General features: G+C 42.8%; 1 protein-coding gene across 1 annotated transcript in view; it reads left to right on the forward strand.

The window, feature by feature from the left end:
- DNAAF11 (dynein axonemal assembly factor 11) overlaps window positions 1–19,146 on the forward strand; it is a 67,362-nt gene extending 48,216 nt beyond the window's left edge. The window contains exon 12 of the mRNA XM_043539084.1: window positions 18,794–19,146. Coding sequence (XP_043395019.1) covers window positions 18,794–18,892 — 99 coding nt within the window. The 3' untranslated portion in view covers window positions 18,893–19,146. The remainder of the gene's footprint in view (window positions 1–18,793) is intronic.
- Window positions 19,147–26,955: the final 7,809 nt, after the last annotated feature.

Here is a 26,955-nt window from a genome sequence, read left to right on the forward strand (position 1 = left end):
ATATATGTATATCATTAATGCATATGAAATTATGAGAATTGTGTTGTTTGGTTGTCACTAAAACATGCTGTAAGTTGGGGAATCAGCCAGAGGCAACAGAAAGTAACCAACACCCGGGCAGGGTGTCAAACAACTCATCAAAAACCATTGTCCAGCAAGGGAGCTTCAAATCAATGACTCACCTGCATGAGGCCACACCAGAGGAATTGCTCAACCTGGCCTGGAGACTCAGCAATGTCCCCAGACATGCCTGGACTTGTGCTCCCCAAGCACATGGGACTGAGGTTATAGAACAGAACACAATGGCCATATGCGGGGCCTTTCTCCTGCCTCCACCTATGCTGCAAGCAACAAAGACACTGAGAAGAAGACAAGACTCCAACAGAGGAGACTGGCTCAGGTTTAAGGGACAGACCTGTATATTAAGGACTGCAATATCCAGTGGGGGGAGAAAAATTGCTTAAGCTAGATATTGCCCAGTCTAATAGGGTTGAGAGTTTAGACTGCGTGCTTATATTTTATTTTATTTTGGTAACTAACTCTGACTTTTTGCCTATCACTTAATATCACTTAAAATCTATCTTTTGTAGTCAGTAAATTTGTTTAACTGTTTATCTTTACCAGTGAGTTTGCCTAAAGTGTGTGGCAAATGTGCTCAGGTTAGCAAAGGCTGGTGTATATTCACTTTCCATTGATGAAGTGGTGAACCAATTAATAAATTTGCGCTGCTCGTCTTGAGCAGTGTAAGACGGTATATTCCTGGGGAACTGTGCTGGGAGCTGGTCGGATTTGGCTTGTGCCTTTCCCCGTGTGATTCATGAGTGGCTCTGGGAGCATTCATGAATCTAGCTGGGTGTGGGGCTCCACATGCTGTTGTGCTGAGTGATCACAGCGCCTGGAGGGGCTTGCTGCTAGTCACTAGCAAAGCATTGTGAGAGACAGCCCAGGCTGAAGAGAGTTAAGGGGGCACAGAGGTCCCACAGTCCCAGGCTGCACCCCGGGGATCCTGTCACAGTAACAAACATAGAAAAATGTCATAACTTCATATGGTGATACATAAATTTCAACAGGTTCATCAAATCAGAACTTTTCAAATATACCTCACAAGGCATACTTTGTATAAAACATATCAAAATCATATAATGGTGGTGAATGTGGTTACAGGAGGTTACATGGGGTACAGTATGTCACAATAGTATGATGTGACTGCCTACAATGGCATATAACTGATCTGTGACTGCCAGCAGCAAATATCTCCAGTGGCCGGGGATGGAACTCTAGATGGGGAAGGCTCTGAGTTACTTCAGAGAATTCTTTCACTGTTGTCTGGCTGGTGGGTCTTGGCCACATACTCGGGGCCCAACTGAGTGCCATATTTGGGGTCAGGAAGGAATTTTCCCCCAGGTCAGATTGGCAGAGACTCGCGGGGAGGGAGGTTCTCCTTCCTCTGCAGAATGGGGCACGGGTCACTTGCATGTTTAAACTAGTGTAAATGGTAGACTCTCTGTAACTTGAAGTCTTTAAATCATGATTTGAGGACTTCAGTAACTCAGCCAAAAGTTAGGGGTCTATTACAGGAGTGGGAGGGTGAGGTTCTGTGGCTGCAACGTGCAGGAGGTCAGACTAGATGATCATGATAGTCCCTTCTGACGATAAAATCTGAATGTATGAGAACAGTAACTCTACCAACACAACAAACAGCATTCCAGAGCTCGTGACATCAGTGGGGTTCCTGAGTCCTGTAAGAGTGCCACCTATTGTAATGATGGGAGGGGTCACTGCTGGGCAATGTGTCCCCAAAGATCTGGCAGTGTGGAAGGATGGGAAGAAATCAGCTAAACGCTTCCCCTAACCCCTGTTACTGCTATTCTCCCCTAGCTTCCCACAACTGCAGGATTCAAATAGGGGAAGGTGGAATTCTCCCCTGTGAATGGACTTGTGGAGGGAGTCAGGTTGGGGCAGCAGGAGTGAGTTGCTCCCACCCTGCCTTCCCGCAGTGTTCCAGTGACCATGGGATCCTGCCAATAGGTTTTCTTCAGCCAGTGGATTGCACCCAATGGGTTGGAACAGGCTGCATTTAAAAAATAATGCATTCTGGGAGATCATATCAGAATGAAGCTAGCTGCTGAAACTTGGCAAGACCAATTTAGTCATTTAAGGTACATTTACATTTGTGTTCTGAATGTCTCTCCTGGCCTTTTAGTTAAGGCATTGCGCATATATACCTGTAGTACCAGGCATTTACCATTTTTAAAATGTGCAGGTGTCCTCTACTTTAAAAGCTCCAAAAAGAATATAAATTGAGGACAGAGACGGATCTATATAAGCTTGTCACTAATTATCTCATAAAATAAATAATGTTGCTATGTAAAAGAAACCCTAACGATTTGCTCCATATAAACTGGAACTTGCTTCCTCTTGCACTGAAATTGCTTCTTCTCCAAAGCAGTGCAAAAACAAATGAAAATGGCTCTTGGTCCTTTCAAAATGAGATACTGTGAGCAAATTAAACAAAACCAGAAGAAATCAAAGAAGGTTTGTGTTTAGATGCTGCTTTGATCTTTAAGACTGAAAATTAAAAGATTAGCTGCATTCACAACTGAACCATCAAAGAAATCCTTTAAATTGATATACATATTTCCTTAAAATAGCAACTAGGTTTGCATAGCTCCCCTAATACCATCAGCAATCAAAGTGAATTTCTTGATCCCATAGTTTGAAACAAAAGTTTTGCTTTGAGCTTCTGAATGTACAGCACATCCTTACCCAAAAGGACAGTAAACGATAAATTCACATTTGGCTTTCCAGTTCGCAGGAAAGCATCGATTTATTTTCATTTATTTTCATGAATGGTGATAAACTGGATTCTGCTCTCAGATTTGTGGATGCAGCTTTCATTGAAGTCAATTTCTGGACATGGAATGCATGTTGGCAGCGTCTACTAAGTTCAATGTGAGCCTCTCAGCCAAGGGCAAAATTTGGCTTAGAAATATACCATATATACTGATATCAGCCTCACCTTTTAAGTAATGATTACTAGTCTAATCCACAGGGACAAATGTTAATTAATTACATTCTTATTAGATAACTGTAGTACTTTTTCCTCCCATGGAAACTCAGAAATTATAGGTTTCAGAGTAGCAGCCGTGTTACTGCTGCTGTTCATGCATCCGATGAAGTCAGCTGTAGCTCACGAAAGCTCATGCTCAAATAAATTTGTTAGTCTCTAAGGTGCCACAAGTCCTCCTTTTCTTTTTTCAGGAATTATACTATCACAGTCACAACCATGACAGAAACAGAGGAGTTTTTAGCATATCATCTGGATATGTTTTGTTAAACCTCAACATCCTAATTTTAGCCACTGGGTACTGCATACATATTTTACTGAAGTTAAGGACAGCCATGTTTCATTACCTTTCATTATTTTCAGAGATTCTCACCAAAGCCACTCTTCCCTTCATAGTTTGTTACAGCTGTGCAACCAGCACAGTCATCAAAATAGTAGATGGACTCGTGGTGGTATTATAACCTGATGACTCGTGAAATTGCACTGCATGCAGAAAAACCACTGATTTATGGTCAACTTTAACAAAGAGAGCTCCCCTGCCTCTCCACAGAGAAAATTCAAGAGCAAACCGACCCACTCACATGCCCTCTTTGTACTCGTACATACTTTTCTAATAGCCCAGGATGTCAATAATGAACAAATAATGATCACAATTTTGATAGTATAAAGTCCTTGATCATCCAAAAAGCTCAGACGATGGAAAGTAAATGTTGCCTCTGTCTGTGCGTAGGCTCTGATTATAAATAAAAATGCATTCTATCCTCCATAAAGTGCTTTCCAGTTTTGCATAGACTATAGATAATTTATGGATAGATGGTCTTTCTCAAATTGCTGTTTATCAACGAGAAACTGCGAGACTGTCCAGTCATCTTGGTTTGTGGGATGTAAATTGATATTTTTTTCCTCAGTTTTATTTGAAATGGATATAGGATGTAAGAAAAGGAGTTTCATACTTGTGCTCTGTACACTATTAGCTGAAAGGGAAATATAAGGATCACAAAGACATTAAGCCAAATTATTGGTGGTGTCAGTCCCTGGCCTATAACCAGCCTTGAATTTGCACACCATATAATCTATTGCAATCTCCTTTAGGATTTTTCCATTTCAGCCCTTAATTGACTTGATTTTTTCCAGTCTTAGATTTGTGTTATGTAACCCCCTCAACCCTAAAATCTCCTTAATCTGCTCTAATCTAAAAAATTAAGGCATAAAAATGGCACTTTCTTGTTCAATAAACCTCCTGTATCCTCTCTGTACATTCAGAGTCATATTTGCTGACTTTACTACCTAAAATAAGATTGTACTATATTTTACTCCAGGTACGTCTCTAATGAGAGAGCTGGATTTTTCTGGCTCACACATCAAAACAGTTCATGTTGTAGAATCTCTATTGTTGATGTGTGAGCTAGGAAGAACAGTTTACTCTCAGATTCTAGGCTGAGTAGTATGCAGATGGCAGGGTCGTTCACCATTCAGTATGTAGAGTGTGGGTGGAGATGATGATCGATTGCCATACTGGAAATATAGATGACATACGATGGGTAAGGTAAGGCATGGTTTTTGTTCTATAAAGTGGGGTTATTCCATGGCCCTGGAATTTGCCATGAAAGCTACCTCTTGCTCCAGAACTGTGCAATAGAATCTAAGCTTTCATTAAAAAATAATAATAATTCTGTTGATACATTACACAAAAAAATGTCCTGTTTGCTTTTCCAGAGCTATGTTGGTTCTGTTGGGCTGATAAGAATAGAAAGCAGAAAAGAATCTTATTTCCTAAACAAATTTGAAGTAAAGCTGCATATTAAGTGTTTCCTTTATTACAATTATATTGTAAAGTATTGTGGCAAATTGCCGGTATGATTATGATGGGTCCCGTGCTTCCTCTTCTTGAGAGTGGGGAGGGGGGGTTCAGGGTGCAATTTCTTGCCCCTGAGCTAGGGTATCTACTGTCCCACTATTAACCTAGGAAGGGTAGTGGAGAGGGAGGGACCCGGGCCCGCCCTCTACTCTGGGTCCCAGCCCAGGGGCCCTAGGGATAGTGGTAAACCACTTGAACTAGTGCTTCCTTCCCCTGGGCTACTTCCCTCTCCTGCTCTTCAGCTTGTGGGGCTTCCTGCCCTCTCTCTCTCTGCACAAGCCGGGTGTTTCTTTACATAGGGTCTTGGTCTTCTAGCCAGCCACGGCACTTCTCCAAACTGCACTCTGCTCCTGCTCCACTTCCTTCCCCTGGCTGATTGAAGCAGGGGGTTTTTTACCAGGTGACTAGCTTCAGGTGCTCTAATTGGCTTCAGGTGCTTTTAATTAATCTATAGAAACCTTTCTTCCCTCTACAGGGAATAAGGCTTCTCCTCATCCTGGGACTTACATATCTCTCCTCTATCACTCTCCTGCTGCCTTCTGGCCATGCTGTATCACATTATATACTAAAATATCAATTGACCTATCAAAATTTTCTGTTGTCTATAGTCTTAGAAGTTAGGCCATTGCGTCACTGAATCTATTTTAGGACACAAGGTGTCTGCTCATCCGTTTGTTTCTGACATGGCTTTCCTCAGGAACAAGCCTGTCAATAGCAAACAAACTTTTTGTTGGTTAATGAATTGTAAAAAGAAGCCTCAAGGTATCCAGACCATTCCTCTTTGTCGGAACACCCGCTGAAGACCAGCTGTTTGCTTTCAAAGCTATGCCAGGTTTGAAGCTGTAATCTCACTTCTACATTCCTGTTTACCCAAAACTTTTCTATTGATGTTTTCAAAGAGCAGTGTTTAGTACTTCTAAGTTTTGGACAGGTTCTTTTTCCAGGTTCTTTTTCGTACATTCTGCTTTATCGATATCATGCTCTGCCCAGAGATCTGAAGTCTAGTGTGTGCGAAGCAAGACACCAAAATAAACTCACCAAGATTGCTGTAATCCCAACTGAATCACAATGAGGGCCAAAGTCTGGCTTCCCAACCAGAGGTGAGCAGGGGGAGGAGGTGGCAGTTGCAATGTAGTGCTTGTGTGGTGGTGATCAGAAGTGCTTGGCCTGGACGGAGCAAATGCAGTCAGACTACACTGGGGGCTGAGTGGAGCATGCTGAGCAGCAGAAGCATTTCACAGAACTGTGTAGCCTGAGTTTGGTCACCAGCAGGTGCACAGGTGCACTGCCCCCGGGCCACCAATCTAATTAGCTGCCCCCCTTTGCAATAAAGAGCACTGCTATGTGTATCAACTGGCCATAGATCCTCAAATTCAAGACCACTGTGTCTGTATTCTGGAGTCCTCCTGTGTGAGTGGGCTAGGAGTGGGGACTTGAGGAGAGCTGAATATCTGGGCCTTACAGAGAGTGGGTAGTTGGTTCACTAGTTAGGATGTAGAGGTTACTGTATCTTCCTCCTCTCAATCCTCCGAACACACACACACACACACGGCCAGTCATTATTTATCCATAAATGATTTGGAAGTAAATGGATTTCTTCCTGTATTGCATCATCTCATGTACATTGGGCCTGATTATTTCCTCATTCTCACTAGCTGTACAGTGGTGGTTTAGTCGTATTTATCATTGCGTGCTCCCAGGACCAAGATACTCAGTCACTGTTAAACCACAGTGAAGTAAAAACCAGCAAAACATAGTATAAATTATTAAATGTGACCTCATTTTAAAAAATGTAGGCAAGGACCTACACAGAGGCTGATAGAACTGGAAATATATACTATATATATGTTTTAAATGGGGAGAGAATGAGATAAGCTTTTATTATTATTTGTAATAGAGCACCTAGGAGCCCTAGTCATGGACCAGGACCCCATTATGCTAGGTGCTGTACAAACACCAAGCAAAATGACAGTCCCTGCCCCAGAGAGCTTACAGTCTAAGACCATGAGACAATAGATAGATACAAACAGACGGGGAACTACCAGGAAACAACTGACAAAGTTGTTGTCTCAGCATATCAGCAGACTAACAGTTGTCAAGTTTTTTTCTAGGCATTACGGCAAAGGAGAGTTGTAAGGAGGGATTTCAAGGAAGATAATGCATTAGTTTTGCAGACGTTTTCAGGGAGCTCCTCCCAAACATGAGGGACAGCATGTGAGAAAGCCCAAAGGTGCTTGTTTGAAAATTTAACAAGTTGCTGAAAGAGGCTGGCATTGTGGGGCTGATCGGAGGTGTGAGTCGACATTTCAGTAGGGACTCATAGTGTATAACTGAATGATTGGTAGGGTGGGGATAGGCCCTGAGAGTGAAGAGAAGCAGCTTATGTTTGTTTTATACAATAGGGAAGAGGGGTCCAGGGAGGGATGCAAAGAAAGAGATGAAATAGTCAAAGTGATGGGCTAGGAAAATGACCTTTGCAGCTACATTATGAATGGATATCAGCAAGGCAAGATTTCATTTCTTGAGGGCAGAGAAAAAGATGTAACTGAGATGTGAGAGGATGAGAGCCCGAATGAGGGTTTTAGGTGTGTGGATGGGCAGGAGAAGTTGCATCTTACAGATATTATGCACAAAGAATCAATATTAGACATAGCCTAGATGTAAAGATCTAGAGAGATGTTTCAATCAAAGATTACGCTCAGATTATGGGTCTGAGTAGCACTGTTCACAGTGATCAAGAAAGGATGTAGCAGGGAGGATTTGGGAGAGAAGATTAAGAGTTCTGTTTTAGCCATTTTGCGCATGAGCTGACGGCTACATATCCACAAGGAGAGGTTAGAGGGACAAGCCAAGATTTTGATTTGGACAGAAGGACAGGTCTGGAGTAGAGAGGTAGATCTGTGAATCATCAATGTAAGAACATAAGAACAGCCATACAGAGTCAGAGCAGTGGTCCATCTATCCCAGTATCCTGTCTTCGAATAGTGGCCAATGCCAAGTACTTTGGAAGGAATTAACAGAATAGGCAATCATCGAGTGATCCACCCCCTGTCGTCCACTCCTAGCTTCTGGCAATCAGAGGCTAGGGACACCCAGAGCATGGGGTTGTATCACTGACCATCTTTGCTAATAGCCATTGATAGACCTATCCTTCATGAACATATCTAGTTCTTTTTTGAACCCAGTTATACTTTTGGCCTTCCCAACATCCCCTGGCAACGAGTTCTCCAGGTTGACTGTGTGTTGTGTGAAGAAGTACTTCCTTTTGTTTGTTTTAAACATGCTGCCTATTAATTTCATTGGGTAACCCCTGCTTCTTGTATTATGGGAAGAGGAAATAACACTTCCTATTTCACTTTCTCCACACCAGTCATGATTTTATAGACCTCTATCATATCCTCTCTTAGTCGTCCCTTTTCCAAGCTAAAAAGTCCCAGTCTTTTTAATTTCTCCTCATATGGAAGCTGTTCCATACCCTTAATCATTTTTGTTGCCCTTCTCTGTACCTTTTCCAATTCTAATATATCATCTTTTTTGAGATGGGGTGACCAGAACTGCATGCAGTATTCAAGGTATGGGTGTACCAGGGGTTTATAGAGTGGCATTATGATATTTTCTGTCTTATCATCTATCCCTTTTGTAATGGTTCCTAATATTCTGTTGGCTTTTTTGACTCCCACTGCACATTGATCAGATGTTTTCAGAGAACTATCCATAACTCCAAGATCTCTTTCTTGTGGCAACAGCTAATTTAGATTCTATCATTTTGTATGCTTAGTTGGGATTATGTTTTCCAATGTGCATTACTTTGCATTTATCAACATTGAATTTCATCTGCCATTTTGTTGCCCAGTCATTCAGTTTGGTGAAATCACCTTGCTAACCCTGCACAGTCTGCTTTGGACTTAACTATCTTGAATAACTTTGTATCATCTTCAAATTTTGCAACCTCACTTTTTATTCCCTTTCCCAGATCATTTATGAGTATTATGAACAGCACTGGTCCCAGTACAGATCCCTGGGGGACACCACTAGATATGACAGCTGAATTTGTGTATGCAAATGAGATTACACAGAGATAGAGTGTAGAGGGAGAGGAGAAGAGGACCAATGACAGCCCTGTGGAACTCCCACGGAAAGTTGGAGAGAGGATGAGGAGGTCCCTCCAAAAGACATGTTCAGTGAGCAACTAGACACATAGGAGAAGAACCAGGCAAGGCCAGAGTCATCAAAGCCAAGAGAGGACAAGATTTCAAGAAAAGCATGGTTGAGAGTATTGAAGGAGGCTGACAGTGTCCAAGGATGATGAGGATGGAGTAATGGTTCTGAGTTTTGGCTAGGAAGCATTCATTAGAGACTTTGGCAAAAGTAATTTCAATGGAGGGCAAGGGGCAGAAGCTGGAATGGAGAAGGTCTAAAATGGAACTGGAGGAGAGGAACTCCAGACAATGATTGCAGATAGTGCATTCATTGAGCAGAGATTTGTAAGTGAGATGAGGCAGTAGCTGGAGAAGCAAATGGTGTCAAAGGTGGGTTTATTTAATATTGAATCAATGGAAGTTACAAGCCTAACTACCTTTGTGGATCTGAACCTCAGATAGTACAGCAGTGAGGACTGTATAATACCTAACAGAATAGATGTCTGTCAACTGATTTTCAAAAGTTTCATCAGAAATCCTCACTGAGTGTTAACCTTGACCTTCATTTTGAGAAAAACTAGGAAATGCCTCCAGCATCAAGGGTCTTATGGGATTTTCCCAGAGGGATGATAGAAGTTTATCTCCCATAATTCCTCTGAACTCCCAGAAGGCCTTTCAAAATATCCCAGAAGCCAGTGCTTCAGGGAACTGTGGTATAAATACCTAGAGTATAACAGTTATAGTGTATACACAAGGTAAAATGTGAACTAACCTACACCCTAAACAGCATGTCTAGTGTATACACTTAGCATAATTGGTGCTGACAGTGGGGTTAATTTGCCAGTTCAAAGCACAATGGTTCAGTTCTTTAGTGATTGAGTCACTCTCACTCTTCTCACATGAGACCTGTCTAGAAGGGGGAAATTCCCCCCAGAATTCTAACCAGATTTAAAACCAGGTTGGAGCTATAGCATGCACCAAGCTAAAGGTGGCCTGAGAACCTTTTACTGACCTGGTTTGAAAACCACCAGAAATGTAATTAAAATGTTGGTCTGTGCTACAGCTCCAAATTTAGCTGAACTGGTTTTAAAACCAGTTCAAATTTTGGAGAAAATTTCCCTACTGTTGACCCATGGATTTATATAGTGGCTTTATATAATGGCTTTGTGATATTTTCTGTCTCATTATCTCTCTCTTTTCTCATGGTTCCAAACATTCTGTTCACTTTTTTGACTGCCACTTCACATTGAGCAGATGGTTTCAGAGAACTATCCACAGTGACTCTAAGATCTTTATTGAGTGGCAAAAGCTAATGTAGACCCCTTCATTTTGTATGTACACTTGGGATTATTTTTTCCAATGTGCATTACTTTGCACTTAACGTTGTATTTCATCTGCCATTTTGTTGCGGTCACTCAGTTTAGCAAGATCCCTTTGTAACTCTTCACAGTCAGCTTTGGACTTAACTACCTTGAGTAATTTTTTATCCTCTGAAAACTTTGCCACCTCACAGTTTACCCCTTTTTCTAGATCATTTATGAATATGTTGAACAGCACTGGGCCCAGTATAGGTCTGTGGGGGACGCTGCTATTTACCTCTTTCCATTGTGAAAATTGACCATTTTATTCCTACTGTTTGTTTCCTGTCTTTTAACCAGTTGCTGATCCATAAGAGCACCTTTTCTCTTATACTATGATTGCTCAATTTGCTTAAGAACCTTTAGCCTTGTCAGAGGCTTTCTGAAAGTCCAAGTACACTATATCAACTGGATCCCCCTTGTCCACATGCTTGTTGACCCTCTCAAAGAATTCTAACAGATTGGTGAGGCATGATTTCCCTTTACAAAATCCGTGTTGACTCTTCCCCAACAAATTATGTTCATCTGTGTGTCTGACAATTTTATTCTTTACTATAGTTTCAACCAGCTTGCCCGGTACTGTTTTAGTTAGATTAAACTGGTGCAATTTTCCAATGGAGCCAGTGCAAGAGACAGGATTTGAATGCTCCTGAAGTGCTAGAGAGGTGTGAAAGGCTCCTGAATATAGTTAATTTCTATCTTGTAGATGTGACTCTAATACTGGATTACTACCTGCTAACTGCATTCAAGTGACTGCTGTGCTGCGGAGGGTAATATCTCAGACTTTATCAGCTCTGATGAGGTGCTTTTACCACCTCTATGACATGAAAGGCAAATTCTCCTTCCTTATCAGTGTTTGACAGTGGACGCTTACCAAAACCCAGATTATGCTATCAGAATGAATGAGAATTAATTGAAAAAGTTTAATGACTAATGGAATCTTATCATGTAGGAGTTATTTAATTGAATAGTTGCCAGTGGTAGCAGAGGAAAATGTAGTACTATTGTTGTGGTTATTCATTTGAGTGGTTTTCTCTGGCTTGAGTCCACTGTGGTGCTTTGTACAATGGGGTTTACAAACCACACACTGGCCAAGAAAGGGTTAACAAACGGCTACAGGCTCAATCTGCCCCTCCCTGCTACATCTGCAGTAGGTGTCAGGCTTGGAGGGTGGAGTTAAAAGAGGGAGAGCACAAGTCAGTCGGGGGCTGGCCGGGAAGGAGATTAGATCTCTAGTGCTCACTCTGAGAGAAAGGTCTGACTAGGCTAGCTTGAGGACTGCTGATGGCTAGAGCCTCCCAGAGGGAAGGTAGGCCCGATGTGGGACTATTGTCTGGTTTGTCACCAGTGACCTACCTGCTGGTGCTAAGTAAGTCTGCTCGATAGGTAGTGGCCTCCTGGAAGGGGGTGACAGCTGAATAAAAGATCTGTTTCCTTATGTAAGCAGAGTCAGGATGAGCTCCACCCTGACATCTGGTGGTGAGTTGTGGCAAGTTGTGGAAAAGAACTTCAAGGGCTGATCTCATTTGCATAGGCACACCCACCCCGCCTAGCATGAGCCCATAGCTGCCCAAATGGTCACTTTGGCTGCTGTGGGATCCCCAGTTTCTCTGTTATTGGGGCAGGAAGAATAAATTGTTATTATCCTGATTATGTGAATCAAGGATAGTGGAACTGTACTTGGCCTTTTGTTATGATGGAGGGACTCGCCATCAACTAAGTAGCACTCGCTAGGAAAGGGACATGGGTTCCAAAATGCAGTTAATTAAGAAAGGTTGGGGACAGGTATTAATACCTGGTAGTATGGGCCCTCTGGTGAGGGTCCCATATGCTAATCGTATTCCCCCCACCCTTGTAGAATGGCAGAGCTAGTTTTGATTCTATTAAGAATCTAGTTACAAGCTGCTGAGCTGAATTCACTTTGGGCCAATAGTGTACTAGCACTGAGGCTCCCCTACTACAAGCTGAAATCACAAAAGAGCTGAAATTACTAAGAGCTGAAATCACTGAGTGTTGTGTTAAGTAGTAGGGGAGCCTGAAAATATATTGTGGAGCACTTTGTGGAACAGCTGGAGTGGCTCATGGGATGGCTGGTAGAGTGGAGCGGAGCCTCATGGAGAGGTGGGGCAATTGGCTTCAGACCATGTAAGGTATCCCTTAACCCTCCCACCTCTGCCCAGGTTGGGAGGTAAAACTCTGCAGATAAATTTTTGAACTCTGGGGCTGCACTGACCAGGGACAGAGACTTTTGGGTTGTTGGACTTTTGGGACTTTGGGTGACTTTTGGGTTGCTGGACTCAAGAACCAAAGGGAAAGGACACGGCCCATTTTTCTTGGGATGGGTTTTTGCTCATGGGTTGTGTTATGAATCCTGTTGGTGGTGTTCCCCCAACATAATGCCACATTGTTTATCTCTGTTATTAAAAGGCTTTTGCTACACTCAGACTCTGTGCTTGCCAGAAGGGAAGTACTTCCTCTTATAGGCACCCAGTGGGGGTGGTATATATTTGTCCCAGGTCACTGGGTGGGAGCTTAAGCCAGTTTTGCATTGTGTTATTGGAATGGAAACCCTAGATACTGAACCCGGCCCTTGTTGCTGCCAACTCTGATGGGCAGAAGGGTTACACTTATAACTGACTGGGGACCTGGCAGTAGTTTGTCCTGAGCTCAGAAGTGACCTGGACATACCTGGCTGTTGAATAACTTAGATTGCCTGTTCTTTTAGTTAGACACAAGCTTTTCCTCCTCCCCAAAGCGTGTACATCTATTCCAGGCTGTTGGGTGATACTGGCATTCTAGAATGGCTGTAGATACCAGCCACATGAATCAGGTTGGAAATCAAGTGGAAGGAAGTTGGAAAGAGAAAACAGTATTCAGTGTGATTATAATATCTGATGTCTTGTGAATTGCCAGGGCTAGAATTAACTGTTATATGCCCTTGGAAAATGGGGATTTCTGCCTTCATATGGCATAGAGCATTTGTTTCAGTCACTGGTGGTTCTTGAGATATCAGACCTAAAATTTGTCATTGGTTACTTTGATCATGGGGAAAAAGAACACGACTGTTACTGGATGGGTCAGGAGTCCAGTCTCTCCACTTTCTAAATAAACATTTTATGCAGCATCAGTTGTCTGTGGTCTTTTGCCAGGAAGCCCTGTTCAGGTTTAGGGGGAGTAGGCCATCTTTCCCCACCCCCTATTCTCCAGGCCCAGGAGCAGCAGCTGCGAATCAGCCAGACGCTGGCTAACAGAGCCCACGCCTTCCTTGCAGGTCTTAGACAGAGGTCTCAGTGACAAAGGCCAACAGCTGAGGAACTGACTTCAGCCAAAGATTGGGCTGAGCCTGAGTGTAATGACCTTCCAAACATTGCGTCTTTGGGTAGGTGTTTTCATAACAATTAGGCCTCACTCCTTTGAGAGTAGGACCTTTCGTAACTGTTGGCCTGGCTTTTCTCAGAGCAGGATTTTTCCAGTTAAAGGTCCTGTGGGTGGGTGGAAGGAGAGAGGAACTGCATGGATTTCATGGATTTGTTGTAAGTAGTAATATCTGTAGAGAGGCTATGAGATTGAGTGCATAGGGCATAAAAGTGGGAGCCAGAAGATCTGAGTTCTATTCTTGTCTCTGCCATTAATTATGGACATTATTATGACAGAGCCCCAGATACTATAGTAATGGCTGCTTTAGAAATGTATACATATTCATTGATACTGCTACACTCCGAGGAGAAAGGATTTAAATATCTAAGTGTAGGATTTACCCAGTATCAGGTGATAGTAAAGGCTTGTTCATTTACTTCCCAACATATGGCTATGTGTTGTTGGTTCTGCATGTCCAGTCATATTTCTAGCTGTCAGTTTCCCCACAACGTTGGTGTTCCTTTGTCATGGTTGTACCTTTCTACCTCCTCAGTGCTGATTTTAGACTCATTGTAACTGCAGGAAATTAATTCCATTAACTTCTGTCAAAGGAGGGAAATAGATGAGTAAACAGCTCTGTAGAAAAGCGGTGCCTCTTGCTGGTCGTTTTGGGAGTTAGCTCAACTCTAAATACAGAGCACCCTCTGCTGGCTGGTGTCTCACCTGCCTTAGGGCCCCCGGGTCCCTCCCAGACCCCAGTGCCCCTTTACCTCAGGGTTCTGCCCCAGTAGTACCCCCACTCTCTGGGTCTCCCCATCTAGGGGAACCCCCAATCCTTTATCCCCACTTTGCCTCAGTGGCTACTGCTAGTCATCATATAGCCCTCACTCACTGGGCCAGTCATCATTGGCAAGGGGTTAGGACCTGCTGCCTCAGCCTATTCCCAGGCTACACCTCTATAGCCCCAGTACCTTTCCTGGCCTTTAGCAAGGCCTGCAGCCTAGGGGTTTACCAGGCTGGAGCTCCCCAGCTCCCTTCCCCCACACTGCTGTGTGCTGCTTCAGGTACCTTACTACTAAGCAGCTAGCCCTTCCCACTCCAGAGCTAGAATGAAACTCCTCTGTCTCCTGGCCTACAGCCCTTTTATCAGGGCCAGCTGGGCCCTAATTGAGCTGGCACCTGTGGCTGCTTCCCCAATCAGCCTAGCTTGGCTGCTTTTAACCTGTTATCCAGGAGTGGGGCAGCCACCCCACTACAAGCTCCCATACAAAATAGCTCCTAAACTCCATGTGTGTGGCTTTACTGGGAGAAACCAGGCTCAAATGAGTTGCTCAGAGTAAATATGCTGCCTTCCAGAAAGAAATCTGCAGTTGGTCTCAGCAACCATGTACTGTCTCCTTTAATTAGTTGCTGCTGCATCCCCTGGGCTTCTGCCCGCATGATTTCTTTACCTTTGCCTGTTAGGGTTACTATTATCAGGGCCTTGTTCTGCCAGGGCCAATAAATGCAGCCAGTCAAGCATCTTTTGATCAGAACAGAGCACCTTTCCTCACCCTTCTACTCCCAGCCAGGAAATGGCCTGCTCTGGCCCTGCAAGTTCTTTTATCTGAGCCAGCTGGCCTCTGATTGGCTGCTTCCAAACAGCCTTTCTAGGCAGGCCAGGAGAACCCACCTATGCTCCTGGGGGCAAGGTGAGTAGTACCACAGGGGCCCATGAAGGGCCGATATACCCCATCACAGTAATGCACAGATCATCCTCACCTGAGGTTAGGAAGAACCTAGCATTCTCTTGAATTCTGTCCCTTTTGGACTATTCAGAACATGACATCTAGATTCTTTCCCTGCAGTGACAATTCTTTCCCTGAGTGACAATTTTCATGTTGAGCTAGCATGTAGGTCATTTGCATGTATCTGATTCTGTGACAAGTGAGTATACGTCTGATGTCTTTTAGAGGAAGTTCTAACAGGTCAATGAGACTTTACCACATTAATCAAAACATTAATTCACACTTGTGGGAGAAGCAAATTACAATCTTCCCATTAGATTTATTACTGTAGTTGTCAGATGACTTAGAGCATGACAATTTGCCCTTGACAACTCTGAAAGGATAACATAGAAATACTGTGTCAAAAAAACCCAAGAGCTTTTTAGTGTGTGTTCAAGAAACTCAATGTGGTTTTTATTTTAAAGATTTTTTTTAAAAAATTAAGTATGACTGCAAATACTAAAAATAACCTTTTAATGTCTCTGGAGTGTTTGTCAATGTTCCTAGTGAGGACGATAAGCAAGAGGAAGAGGAGTGGACTGAATTTGAGATTTGGAAACAAATGCTAATCCCAACTCTGTTGGTTTCTCTAACCTTAGAATATTTTTCCATCAGAAAATGCTGATTTGTCAAAAGCTAAATGTTTTTTTACATACTGATTTGTACTGAAATTTGATTTAGAATAAACATTGGAATAGGTAGCATTCCAATATGATCAAAAGGCTCCATTTTGATCTTTTCTGAATGGAACATTTTGACTTCCTGTTTCAAAACAACTTTTTGTTTCAGTTTTTTATTTTATACCATATAATTGAAGTAGAGAACAAAACACAGCTTGTTGAATGACCTGTAATTTTGGGGGAGGATATCATTTCCAGGAAATCTTGAAAGTTTTTGTTCTCGTTCCATTTTGGAATGGAAAAATATTCAAAATCATGGAATTTCCCACAAAATAGAATATCCCATTCCTGCCTGGTTTTAGTCACAATCCCTGGCAGTGCCACAAAAGGTAATCAAAGGCTGAGGCACTGAACATTTTATTAAAATCTAAAGAAAAGAAAATCTCACTTCCCTTACTCGCCAAACACCAACACTTTACAGTTAATTGTCCTGTCTTGAAACGTACACAGATAACAGAGATAAGCTGATGTAATTTATCTTTTATACATTTTTTTACTCTTGCTCTTTTAATATGTTAAGAGGGTCACAGAAATGTCCCTGTGAATAAGGAGTCACCAATCTGAAAATGTTGAAACCAGTGCACTAAAGAAATTAATAGGTGTCCAGCCTGTGTCGTGGGAGGTAAAAATCTTTAGCTGAGGGTGAAGGAACCTCTCATTTGAAATGTATAGGACTCTCATTTGACTTACAGATTTAACAGATTAGATTTTGAATGAGTACCGAAGATTTGCTCTGTACCAATTTACAGGAACAGAGCCCAGACTTGATAAATTAATTCGTTCTTTATGCAGACAAGCAGATAAAGCCTTGCTGCAATGGTTTGAGTTCAACACTGCATCCCAAATGCTGGTGCAAATCAAGGGGAAAATTCTCAGCAAATGTGGGTATTATATTCTGAAAATGGCTGTCCTTTACTTCCATGCTCCAGGGATCCATCCAATGTTTGTGACAAACAAAGCCTTTGCTGGGAATAATTAATCCGTTAATTATATTTGAATGGGTTCACGCATTACCAATCAAGTGATTAATTTAATCCTTAAGAGGGACTGGGAGGGATCTGACTTTTTTTCTTTGATCTTTCTGTCAGGCAGGGCATCTGTCTCCCTGAAAATCTCAAAGCATGTACAGTATACATAAAACAGGTGAAGCTCTGACTCTGCAAGAAGTCAGACTAGAAAATCTAGATGGTCCCTTCTGGCCTTAATATCTATTAATCAAATTAGGAGGGCAAACTCCACAACTCTGTGGGGATCAGGCTTAGAAATGGGCAAGATCTATTGGGTCTCTGGATCACTCCCCTAGCAAGAGCACAATATAGTCCCCCAGATACAGGACGTGTTAGATACTAACATGTTGCTTTAGCCTTCTGTAGAGTTTTAAATACATTTAGTGCTGAGGTGGGGTTCCAGCCTGACATCTCCAGGGACTGGAGATCTTAGGCCAGGTAAGTCATGGACAATAGCACTGCAATAGCTTCCATTGCACCATCTCAAATCCCATCTCCCCAAAACTCACCTTTCCATCTTTCCTCCTAACCCCACTTCTCCCTCCATTGGAAACTCCACTCTCCATCCTCACCCTGCAGCTCCACACCCTCTTTCTCACTGATTAATGTATCCAGACACTTGCTACGTCCTGCTGATTCTTTCCACTTCCAAATGGTCTCCACTGATAAAACCTTTATCTGCGCACTGCCTCCTCTGTCCTTGACTGGGCGGGGTGAGGGGCATTCTGCCTCTCACCTCCTTAATCTGTGTAACTGCTGCTGCCTAAGGCCTCAGTTCTGCAATTAAGACTGCAGTTATACCACCAATGCACACAGACAGCTGGTACTTCTGCTCTTTGCTCTTTGACAGTAGGGACTACTAGAGTCTAGGCAAGTTGCTCATACAAAATGATAACTGTGCATGCAGAACGAACCATTGCAAATATGAAAGATGTTGATTGCCACGCAGAATGGTGAGTGTGCATGCTCAGTTTACACGGAATTAAAACAAATATCTTGGGGGGGTGGATTGCTTTAAATTCCAGTTTTGTCACCTTTTTTTAAACAAAATCATGTCATTTATGTGAAACCTCTTTGTGACGGTGAAGGTCCAAAATCCCAATAAAATGTATGTAAGATCTTGACCACAGTCTCTGTTAAGATCACATAGGCCCAAATTCCACAGCTTGGTCTGAGGCATAAGGCCTAATTAACAATGGACAACACATGGCTAAAGAAAGCTAGAATAAGCAGGAGACAACCTTGCTTGTTTCAACTATACATAAAATATGCTAAAGCAGCATAACTCCAGGCAGAGAGCAGTAACTGGGAGGTTTATCAGGAGTATAGGCACATACTCACTGAAAGAAGCCTTAAAGTCTGCTCCCTGGTTCAGGAAGAAATAACGGTACATACTCCCCGAATGCTGAATGGGTTGAGGAAGAGGCCTAACATGATAGCATGAGTTATGGCATCCTCCCTCGTGGATGCCAGTCCTAGTTCACAGAAACGTAGTGGTAAACCACACACAATTGTCATTGCTGTGTACTGTTTACTGTTCTTTTTGCTTTAAACCCTCCAGGAATGTACCCGTGGGCCAACCTGTCTGGAAAGAGCCACCGTCATTTCTATGGACCTGAAATCAGGATTTAACTTACACATTGCAAAAGAAGAATTTTAAGAACTAACACCTGTGTACTACCAAACATGTTAACCTGAGCCATGGGCGGAGCCATGATGTAATCTTTTAGACTATTGACTTATTGTGCTAATTTTGTCTTGCTGCTAAAACCTATCCAGGGGCTCGGGAACTCCCACCCCGTCACTTCTCTCCGCCCATTGGCACCCTATATAATCTATTGTAATCAATTGTTTAGCAGTGTCTCACTGAGCTTAATAAGCGAAGTGACACTCCGCCAGCGCTGTGTTTAATAAACCCTTGTGCTTAACTCTACACGGTGTTGAACTTTTGTTCCTTCAGATGGGTTCCCCCCAGGGTGCCACATGGAACTGGAGTACCACTGAGGCCTCTGACCCACCAGCCTGGGCTTCCTCTCACACTGCGTTGCTGTGACAAGCTGCAAAGCCCTCAAGCCTGCACTTTCACCAGCATTCACACAGGTAGGGACACACGCAGCTGCAGTTAAATGCAGGCTCTCTAACCACCAGCTGCCCAGCCTGGGACCCCAGAGGAGTACCATCCTGCCCTGGTCAAATCTGGCCAGTATATAAGTTTAATACCTGGTCCACGTCTCCCTCAATATGAAGAGAACAATGCACACTGGTGGTAACCAAGCAGAGATTTTCCCCAAGCTCTCCAGTCAAAGCTCACTGGTTTGGATTAAAACATAAAATAAATTTATTAACTACAAAAAGATAGATTTTAAGTGATTATAAGGGATAGCAAACAGATCAAAACAGGTTACCTAGCAAATAAACAAAGTGCAAACTAAGCTTAATATACTAGATAGATTGGATATGAATAGCAGATTCTCACCCTAACTGATGGTACAGGCAGACTTGTAGATTCTTAAGGCACAATTTGCATTAGTTTTACAGCTTGGGTTCTTCATACACAGGCTAAAAATCTCTTTAGCCTGGGTCCAGCACTTCCACCAGTTCAGTCTTTGTTCGTCAGGTGTTTCCAGGAGTCATCTTGTGTGGTAAGTGAAGAACCTCAGATGATGTCACTCCCTGCCTTATATAGCTTTAGAATATGGCGGGAACCCTTTGTTTCAAAGCTTGGTTCTCAGATCAATTTGTGGAAAAATACTGACATCCCAAGATGGAGTCCAGAATCATATGGCCTGGTCACACGTCCTTGCAGACTCATAGCGGCCATTACTTACAGGCTGTCTGGAGTGTTCTCAGGAAGGCTCACCCAGTGGGGGATAAGCTTCTCCTAAGGCCTATTGTTCTTTCTAATGGCCCATTACCCTGAATAGACCCTTTAGAACCACCTATTTAGACTAGTGGGTGTTACCCAGGTGTGACTACATGTGAAATGCAGATACATAGTCAATATTCATAACTTCAGATAAAAAATGATACATACAAATAGGATAATTACATTCAGCAAAGCATAACTTTTCCAAAGACACTTCACACGACCCGTCTTGTACAAAACGCATCATAATTATGCCATGATCATATCATAATAATATCACTGTGAATAGTATGGGGTGCAGTGTCACACTCTTATTATTAACAGGCGCCTGACTGTCACACAAAATATCATCTCCCTGAAACTGAGCTTTCTGGAATATATAAGACTCAGGATACATTTCCTCCAGCCTTGTAATGGAATAAGCTATGCAATTAGTTCAGTGAACAGTGGCTTTTTTAATAGCTCAGCATATTTAGTTGCTGAATAAACAGAAGTCTTTATTTTTACTGCCCTCCAGGGTGCAATGGTCCATGCTCTGATAGCAGTGGATTTCAGTATTAACATCTCACTATTTTATGACTGCATCCAAGTCTGGCCAACACCAGCTATGTTCAGCACAGATCCCCATTGCTAATTCAGAGTCCAAATCTGTGAGATGAAAGCGTGCAATCACTTTATTTTAATGGAAGCCCCACACTTTTAAATACAGCTTCCCAGTTTTGCCTAGTTGTACTTACATGAAGTACAGTCTCAACAACCAGCTCTTCACATATTGGTGAGTCTGTCTTACCACCTGCACTGTGCATTAAAAATGTACAGCTCTCGGTTACAAGCGGTTTATCCCATGTCCCTTAGGACATCTTGCATGATCTTTTCAGCTGTACATTCATTCAGTGTACCAAGTGTCTCTCTTCTGATTATCGACAGCAGGAAGATCTAATTAATATCTTAAAACTAGACCATGGACCAAGAAAATTAAAAGCAACAAAATTAAAGAAATTAATGCAACATTAAGCTTGAAACATCAAGGAGTCAAAAGTCAGGGGATGCTGAAAGTTAGCCCAATAAGGTTAACTCATTCCCATTGCACATGTCTAATATGTTCTATTATTAATAGAATATAAACTATTGTTAATATATACCATTAAAGTGATAAGATGTGCAACATGGCTGAATTTATGTGGAAGAAGCCCTCTTCACTCTAGGAACTTCCTGATTTTATGCACTTGTCATATTATCCTTGAATTAATACTAGCTTTTAAAAAAATTAATTTGAAAGATAGCTTAAACTCGAACAATACCATAGAATAAGTAACAGCCGGTTATCTGCCTAGTGTTTGACATCCAGAAGAAACAGAAAAGAAGCCATTGAAACTAACTATGGACTGTGCCAAGGCTTCAAATGCCATCTCTAAAAACTAATTAAATCGTGGCATATGGAGCCCCTGGCACAATTGTTCCAATAAAAATGAAGGACAAGAAAAAAATAATTTGCTGTATTTAAAAAAATAACTTATAGAGCAAAACTCCTTGGTCTCATGCTGTTTGCAAGCTGTTGATATAAAGCATAGAAGGGAGTTTCCTAATTTAGCATCTTGGACTATCTTCCAAGGACTATCAATGTTTTTTGAAGCTATACAAAGAAAAAGGAAGTGCTACTGTCCAGGACAACAGAATAGGAATTGCTTTTGTCAGCCTCCAGTGAGTACCAGAAAACTACTCACAAAAATTAAAAGTAAAGCAGACATTCCTTTTTCGGAGTCTTAACATCTATGGTAATGTCCTGGCCTCATTGATATCAATGGGAGCTTTGTTATTGATTTCACTGGAGCCAGGATTCAAACCTAGGCCCTAATTCAGAAGTCATCCATATTCAGGAAGGGTGCTCAAGTACCTTCTTAACTTTAAGCATGTGCTTAATTACCATTCACTTCAAATCAGGGCCTGAATACTGGAAATATTACCTTCTGACACTTTTAATTAACAGTACATAAGACTGTTTGTTATATATGTAATTTTTCTGCTATAAAAATAGTTAAAGTTATGAGATTATCCATATCTATGAGATGAATCATATATAACAAATGGAAGATGGGGAAGTTGACAGTAATTAAAATAAATTAGACGTTAGGTACGTTAGCAAATTGATCAGGGAAGCTAAAGGACACAAGGAGAAATGTATGGCCAGCAGAGTTAGACAATAAGGAGTTTTTTTCAAATATATTTGGAACAAATGAAATTGTCAATAATGCAGAAAAGGCAGAGGTATTCAATAAATATTTCTGTTCTATATTCAGGGAAAAAGCCAGATGATTTAGTTACATCATATGATGATGACTGATGATGATAATACACTTTCCATTCCAACAGTAATTAAGGAGGATGTTAAACAGCAGCTACTAAAGCCAGACATTTCAAAACCAGCAGATCCAGATAACTTGCATCCAAGAGTTTAAAAAAGAGCTGGCAGAAGAGCTCTCTGGACCATTAATGTTGATTTTTCAATTAGTCTTGGAGCAGTGGGGACATTCCAGAGGACTGGAAGAAAGCTAATGTAGTGCCAATATTTTTAAACGGTAAATGAGATGACCCAGGTAATCATGGGCCTGTCAGCCTGGTATCGATACCAGGCATAATAATGGAAGAGCTGACGCAGGACTCGATTAATAAAGAATTAGAGGAGGGTAATGCAATTCATGCCAGTCAAAATTGGTTTATACAAAATAGATCTTGTCAAACTAACTTGATATCTTTGAGATAACAAGTTTGTTCAATAAAGGTAATAGTTAGGGCCCTGTGAAAATCACAATTTCATGGACTGCATAGAAATTGTGAAATTTGCCCAATACCACGATTTTTCCAACACCAGTCAGTCAAAAGCAGGCATTCACATGTGCTGGTCTCACGCTCCATGTCGTCATGCTGGAGCATCAGTTCAGGGGGGCAACTCAGCTTGGAACCCACGTTATGAGCCACACCGAGCACAAGCCTGGTATGCATGGATGCCTACTTCTGCCTCCCTGCTGAGGCCACAGCTACTCACATTCCAAGCAGCGGTAGCAGCACTGGCTACTGCCCCTCACATAAAAGCAGCTGCGGAGTACACCTCTCCCTCCCCAAAACACCCTGCTGCTCTGACATGATACTGCCATGGTTCCTGCTTCTGCCTCCCCAGTGTTGGAAAAATTGCAGCACTAAAGGCGGGTGGGGTGGGGAAGGGAGCAATCAGCAGCTGGTTTGAGGCAAAGGAATGCAGCAGTGACCTTTCACTGACTACATTCCATGCATACGTTGTTAAATTCAATACTTTATCCATGACACTGCAGTGAATTTTCTAAAACAAATCTGTGAATTTCACAGCGCCTTAGTAATAGAGTTGTAACATACTTGAACTTCTGTAAGGCATTTGACTTGCTAACACGTCATTTTGATCAACAAACTAGAATGGTACAAAATTAACATGACCCACATTATAAATGGTTTTAAAATCCAGCTGATAGGTCTTAAAATGTAACTAAATGGGGAGTCATCATAAAGCGGGTGTGTTTCTAGTAGAGTCTTGCAGGGATCAGACCTTGGTCATAAGCTATTTAAAGTTTTCATTAGTGAACTTGAAGAAAACATAAAATCATCAGTGACAAAGTTTGCAGATGACACAAAAATTGGACGGAGGTGGTAAATAATGAAGAGGACACATCACCGATACAGAGCAACCTGGATGCAAGCAGACAAATTAACTTTCATACAGCCAAATATAAATGCATGCATCTAGGAACAAGAAGCATGGGCCATGGAGGCTCTCTACTGTGAATTGTTTAAATCAAGATTGGAAGTTTTTCTAAAAGATCTGCTGTAGTGCAAACAGGAGTGAATCCAGGGTAGTCCTATGGCCTGTGTTATACAGGAGGTCAAACTAGATGGCCGTAGTGCTCCCTTCTGACTTTATAATTGATGAAATCTCAGGACTAACCCAGGGATCAGAAAATACCATCTCCTTGCGTTAAAACACAAGGTGGTGGTGAAATGCCAGCAACACAGCCACAGAGCTAGGACTGAAATTTGATAGAATTCTAATTACTATAAGTTATCATATTACCCAGACAAATGCAAAATCCGTATCCCAAGTTCAGTACATCACAGCCAACTGTGCAATCTGTGACGGGGCAAGGCCAGCTGGCTATAGAAAAGCAGTGGGAGATAGATATATTAGCTCCAGGCTAAACAAATCCCTGGTACCAGGTTAAGTGAAACGGAAACTGCTCCAGGTCAATTAAGACACCTGGGGCCAATTAAGAACTTTCCAGAAGCCAGGGAGAATGCTAGGTTGATTGGGACACCTGAAGCCAATCAGGGGCTGGCTGAAACTAGTTAAAAGCCTCCCAGTTAGTCAGTCAGGTGGGTGTGCATGTCAGGAGCTGTGGGAGGAAGTTGTGCTGTTGGAGAGACTGAGTAGTACACACTATATCAGGCACAAGGAAGGAGGCCCTGAGGTAAGGGTGAAGTAGAGCTTGAGGAAGTGAGGGCTGCTGTGGCGGGAAGTAGCCCAGGGAATTGTACATGTCATGTTTCTAAAAAAGAAAAGGAGTACTCGTGGCACCTTAGAGACTAACCAATTTATTTGAGCATAAGCTTTCGTGAGCTACAGCTCACTTCCATCGGATGCATCCAATGGAAGTGAGCTGTAGCTCACGAAAGCTTATGCTCAAATAAATTGGTTAGTCTGTAAGGTGCCACGAGTACTCCTTTTCTTTTTGCGAATACAGACTAACACAGCTGTTACTCTGAAACATGTTTCTAAAAGGCCAGCTACCATAGCTGATGCTATTAGGTTGGAGCCCGGAGTAGAGGGTGGGCCTGGGCTCCCCCCCCACACACCTTTGCCCCCTGATTAATCACTGAGACTGGGAAACAACAGAGACTGTGCAAGGAAGGATAACTTCTCCTCACCTCCCTCGCTGGCTTATGATGAAAATGGCTCAGTAGACTGTGACCCCTGTCTCTAGAGGGTGGGGAGACACGTGGAGGGTCACAGTGAGCCTCTGAGGCTAGCCAAATCCACCAGGAAATGTGGGACCCACGGAGGCAAGGACAGAACTTTGTCACAAATCCCACTGGGGGACACAATGTAACTGAGAGCAAAAAGGTCCATTCTGGCCTTAAAATAAATTTCAGATATAAAATTGAACTGCTTGTGAACAATCTTCAGACCCAGAATTATTTGAAGAAATTCTTTGGTGAATAATTCTGAACAATGGATACATTTAAACAAATCATAAGCAGCTCATAGACAATACGTGAACAGGGAAAGAGTCTGCATTCACTGTATAAATTATTTCCTACAAACTATTTGCTCAGCTCGATGTAAAAATATAATTAGTATTTCACTGCAATGCCTTTGAAACCATTTGACATCTTCCAGCCAATGTATTCCTCAAGTAAAAACAGAGCTGTCTTACAGACAGTCACCTGACGTGTCTTCGCTCCTGATATCCATCAAAGTGACGAGCATCCGCATATTACATTCTGTAGTTGTAACATCTACTTACATAATATTAATGCAGAAACTAGACTTATCTTAGGGGATGCCTGACTCTGAGGTCTCCATGGGAGTAGGAAGCTGAAACCTTTCTCTTTGCATAGTGCCAGGGGCTGGGCTTGCCAGGTTCATGCTCCTCTCTCACTGTGGATGAAACTAGTTTACTACCTCTGCAGCTGGCACCATATGTGCTGAGTTTCATGCGATGACTAGGTCGCTAGCTATCAGATGTGTTGTTCTTCAGTTTCTCTCCATCTCCATATTTTGATGACTTTTAAATAGAGATGGTTGTCATCCGTTTATGATGTGGGCTGGTCTTTATTCCCTGCAACCTGATTCTCCCACCAGAGGGTACAAGCGATTCCTGTTGAAGTCCATGGGCTCAGGGGTAGGCTCTTATATTGCTGGTCAGGCAATCCCCCTTGCTACCCTGCAGGGTTTGCCCACATTGCTGGAGCCTAAACAGCAGAGAGTGTAGCTGCTGCTAAGCTTCTACTCCCCATCCCACCAGGTGGGTAGGGAGTGGCAGGCGCAGGCAAGGAAATGGCACCCTGTCCCCCCATCAACATGCCAGCTTGCAACCCAGAGCCAGCCCGGAGGAAGCACCTGCAGAAAGCTGGTATAGCTTACTTCCCCATGGGAGCAAGAGTGCAGCACCAGATAGTGTCCCCTGGGGTCAGCGTATAGTGCCTGCCCTACTCCTGGGGCAGCACTGGTATGTTCTGCCTCGTCTTCTGGCTGGATTGCCAGGTGAGAGAGCTGCTTCCACCCTGAGGAGGGAGAATGAGGAGCCTGGAGGTCAAGGCTTCCACCTCATACTAAAGAGTCCCCTGAGCTATCGAGTCTCCCAAGGGAACTCTCTCATAGTTCACCCACCTCTGGTGATAGAACCCAGTGACCATGGCACAGGGCGGCTCCTCCTGGAGCTGGATTGGTGGCCTCGTAGGGATTGCGGTCTGTAACTCTTGCTTACCAGCCACCACAAAGCCCTTCCCAGGGGTCCTCACCACCGCTCCAAGGGCTTTGAGCCCACTCCATAGGGTGTGAAATGAAAACACAGGCAATTGAGAAGAGTAATCTCGAGGTGATAATTACGTGTATCTGGGATAGGAAGCTGTAAAGGAGCACACATAATATCATGTGGTAGGAGTCACATCATGGAGCTGGGAATTAAATAACAGCAGTTCAGAGAGACTGCAGGTCCAACAATGAAGTCCTAATTTGCCAGCAATATAAGGCGGGGGGGGGGGGGGGGGGGGGGTAGAAATCCTTTCTTCTCCACATACAGAGTGTGACAGAGGCTTTTACCTCCCCTTAGCCT

Source organism: Chelonia mydas, chromosome 2 (assembly GCF_015237465.2).
Source record: "Chelonia mydas isolate rCheMyd1 chromosome 2, rCheMyd1.pri.v2, whole genome shotgun sequence".
In the NCBI taxonomy this organism is placed as follows: Eukaryota; Metazoa; Chordata; order Testudines; family Cheloniidae; genus Chelonia; species Chelonia mydas.